Source organism: Engystomops pustulosus, chromosome 8 (assembly GCF_040894005.1).
Source record: "Engystomops pustulosus chromosome 8, aEngPut4.maternal, whole genome shotgun sequence".
Classification (NCBI taxonomy): Eukaryota; Metazoa; Chordata; class Amphibia; order Anura; family Leptodactylidae; genus Engystomops; species Engystomops pustulosus.
Genome location: NC_092418.1, coordinates 11,102,442 through 11,106,332, shown reverse-complemented (window position 1 = coordinate 11,106,332; position 3,891 = coordinate 11,102,442). Strand labels below are relative to the sequence as shown.

Sequence of the window (3,891 nt, the reverse complement as noted above, 5' to 3'; positions counted from 1 at the left end):
GTACTAGCTGCACTACTAATGCCAGCAAGCCCAGCCACAGGCAAACCAAAAAAAAAAAAATAAAACGTTATTGTAGCCCTAAGAAGGGCTGTTGGGTTCTTGTAGAATCACTCCTGCCTAACACTATTCTAATAGAACACCCTAACGCTTTCCCTGACCAGCAGCAGCTCTCTCCCTAACGGCATCCAGACAGAGAATGACGCGAGCAGTGCGGGCAGGGGCTAGTCTATTCCAGGTTCACCTGATCTGGCCAGCCAACCACTGCTATCGATGAGTAAGGGTACCACGTCATGCTGGGTGGAGTGCAGAGTCTCCTGGCTTGTGATCGGCTCTGTTTCTGGCCGCCAAAAATCACAACGGCGGGAGATGCCATTTTCTTGAGCGGGTGAAGTATTCGTCCGAGCAACGAGCAATTTCGAGTACGCTAATGCTCGAACGAGCATCAAGCTTGGACGAGTATGTTCGCTCATCTCTAATGACAGCATAATGTTATAAAAAATGACAAGTGCCAAAATCCTCAGTGCCAATCAATGACTGTCTGGGTTTCCGTAGGCCCACCAGAGAAAATTTGGTGGCCCAATCTGGGGGCCCAATGTTCATTATCCCCCAGGGAATATAGTCTAGGAGCCTCCAAATTGTGTTGTTTTCTGATATACCTCTGGGGTTCAGTTTTGGGATAAGCCAGGGCCCACCGGAGAATCTTCTGGTACTCTGGTGGGCCAGTCTGACATTGGCGCTAATGCATTTAAGGAAAGAAAGTACAAGGCATCACTGTGCACACGTGTGATGTAACATGCTTCAAATGTGTGGTGTGAACAGGCGTAAGCAGAGGTGACACGACTTACTGATGGGGAGGCCACACATCCACACGTGATAATGTGTAGCACAGCGGAGACACATTGGCCATCGCACTTAAAAGATGCCGTCCACTCAGATGTCTATGAGTAACAAAGGAGTTGCAAAAAAATCTCACTCTGCCGTGTGGTAGTATAATAAAAGCCATAGAGGGCAATAAAAAAAGCTGTGTCACGTCTACTAACACCTGAATGTGGAAAAGGTTCTCGTCCCGTTTACATTGGCGTCATGACTTTCATTCTGCTCAAAAGTGTGAGCCTCGGGCGAGAGCCTAAATATCAGAAGTCCAAATTAAATATGACATCACTATGGACCTCGCAGAAATACAGCTAATAACATAAGAGTTAGTGGCACCATTTTTTGTGAACCAAACCCATCAGATTTTGATATATTCAGTCCCCCCCCCCTCAATCTTCCTTTGATCCCGATTCATCTCTCATTATTAGTATTATTATTAGATTTTCTACTTATTTTCTCAGATGAGCGACACATTTTAATTCCCAGAGAAGAAAGCTCATGAGATGTGGAGGCACAATATATACTCATGTCTCTGCTCAGTGATCTCTCACACCCATAGTCGGAGGTAAGATTTATTATATTTATAGTTTATTTTACTAAGAAAAATTTTTTTGCAGCTTTTAACACATGACATTCCTGAGAAGAGGCTAGTGTTGCAGTTCCATCCTGCGAACATGGTTAAATCTCTGGATCTGGTCTCCATATTGCAGTAGATATGATATCAGGTCATGTCCAGCCCCAATCTAGATGTTTTCTTCAGCACCTTAGTCTCAGAACAAGTGAGACCTCCGACTTGTCATAGGGCCGTTGCCACTGTCCAAAGTCAGGAGCCAAGTGACGACACTGAGAAATGTTGACTGTTGTAACTGTATGTTATTATCTCTGTTAGTTCCACAACGCAGGAATCTTTCACTTCTAGACCATGGTCTCAGATGTGGAACCTGCCAAATGCCCTCAACAAAGTAGCACTAGTCTCCGCATAACCATCTCAGTATGCTTTCGATTTGGTTTGGATTTTGCCCTTGTACTCTTGAGTCCTACCGTTGAGTAGGAAAATGTGACCAGGGGTCTTCGTACCAATCACTATAGACATAATACACTTGCTTTAGGTGTACACGCTGGATTTGAGGAAGACTTATTTTATATCTTTTCAGGTTCTACAACCTTGAGGAACACTCCAACTAACCACGTCCGTTCTCTCTGACCGTGGACCTTCCAATCTGGCCAAACAACCTTCACTTACAAACTAATCCCCTGTAACTCTGTGTTACAGACAGACTGAATGAAGAATAATACATATCAGTTTTTTATTTTGACCTTCACTACCAATGAAGGGAACAAGCCGTTTTTATCTTTTGTCTTTGTCTTGATATACCTGACTGCAGTGTTGGCCAATTCCACCACCATTACCGTAATATACAAAGATCCGCACCTACACACCCCCATGTACCTATTCCTGTGCAACTTGTCTATTGTTGACCTTTGCTACACAAACATCACAATCCCCAAGTTGGTCCACATGTTCCTCAGTAGTGACTCTTCCATCTGCTTCACCCAATGCTTCATCCAGATGTACTTCTTCAGTTTTGCTGTTACTACGGAGGACCTCCTGCTCTTCATTATGGCTTATGATCGATATGTGGCCATTTGTCGACCTCTACGCTACCACAGTGTATTAAGCAAAAAGAATTGTCTCCTGTTCATGATTTGTGTCTGGGTGACTGGGTTCATCAACTCGATTCTTCCGCCCTTGACCACTTTTTCCATTCCCCTGTGTTATTCTAATAAAGTCTCACAGTTCTTCTGTGAATATAAAGCATTTTCCAAAATCTCCTGTCCCAACATTGGGTTCCACATACTTGCATACACAGAGGCTGTAATATTTGGAATTTTTCCATTTCTGTTTAGTATAATATCGTATATTAAGGTCATTGTTGTTATCTTCCATATTAAATCTAGTGATGGGAGAAGAAAGGCCTTCTCCACCTGCTCATCCCACCTCATAGTCCTCACCATGTATTATGGCACCTGGATGTCGGCCTATCTCATACCATCATTAATCAACACCCAGGTCCTTGAACTGGTCTTCACTTTACTGTATACGACCGTCACCCCCATGCTCAACCCTCTGATATACACTGTACGGAACAAAGATGTCAAGAGGGCGCTTCAAAAACTGGTGGGGTGTGAGGTCAAGGATGAATAATGGTGTTCTGTCTATATTTTCGGAAGCATTTCCTTAACCCCTACTTGACCAGGTCTTAAAAGGCTTTAATTTTTTTTCTATTTTATTGGGGAATATTAGTGTTTAGTCTTAAATATTGATTAATATGTAATGTGTTTGTGTCCCACATGAGATCATAAAAGACCCCCATGGGCACATTTTTGATTTTTTTTTAATCTTCTCTTCTAAGTTTTAGAGTTGACATGACAAATATGATATTTAAAGGTTTAATGTTCAAAGGGTCTTTAATTTTATATCAACATATCATTTGGACAGGAAAGCCATATAAGTAATGTCATGTTGTATATGATTTTTATACAGGATGTATAGGCAATATCATTTTTGTATTTCTCTGTCTGGAGAAATCAAGGTTTAATCACCAGAGGCGATTACTATGAGAACTGTCAATCAGAGAGCTGAGCCCTCTCATATAGAGATGGGCTTTGCTGTGTATTGCATCAAAGTCCCATCGCTAACACCCGCGGGTATTAACCTCTTGTCTGCATTTAAAACATGGCGGTGCATGGGTGCCGCCATCTTCATTGAGATCTCCGCTCCCCCGAATGTCATCAGGGGGCGTCAACCAGCTGCCATGGCACCCTAGGGTCTTCATCAGACCCGAGGCTGCATGGTTTCTAATGATTTGTTACAATGACAAAAAATGCCATATACTGCAATACATCATTTTACATCACATAAAAAATCTAACAAAAAAAGATCAAAATGTTGCACAGTCCTCAAAATTGTAGCAATGAAAAACGGCGGCTCATTCTGCAAATAATGACGCCTCACAC

General features: G+C 42.5%; 1 protein-coding gene across 1 annotated transcript; it reads left to right on the top strand.

The window, feature by feature from the left end:
- The first annotated feature begins 2,317 nt into the window (after positions 1-2,317).
- Positions 2,318-3,079, top strand: LOC140076102 (olfactory receptor 5V1-like). The gene has a single exon (XM_072122606.1). The coding sequence runs from the start codon at positions 2,318-2,320 to the stop codon at positions 3,077-3,079; it is 762 nt and encodes a 253-aa protein (XP_071978707.1).
- Positions 3,080-3,891: the final 812 nt, after the last annotated feature.

Excerpts from the sequence above, each read along its gene's own strand:
- LOC140076102 (XM_072122606.1), top strand. The coding sequence starts at position 2,318 with ATGTACCTATTCCTGTGCAACTTGTCTATTGTTGACCTTTGCTACACA.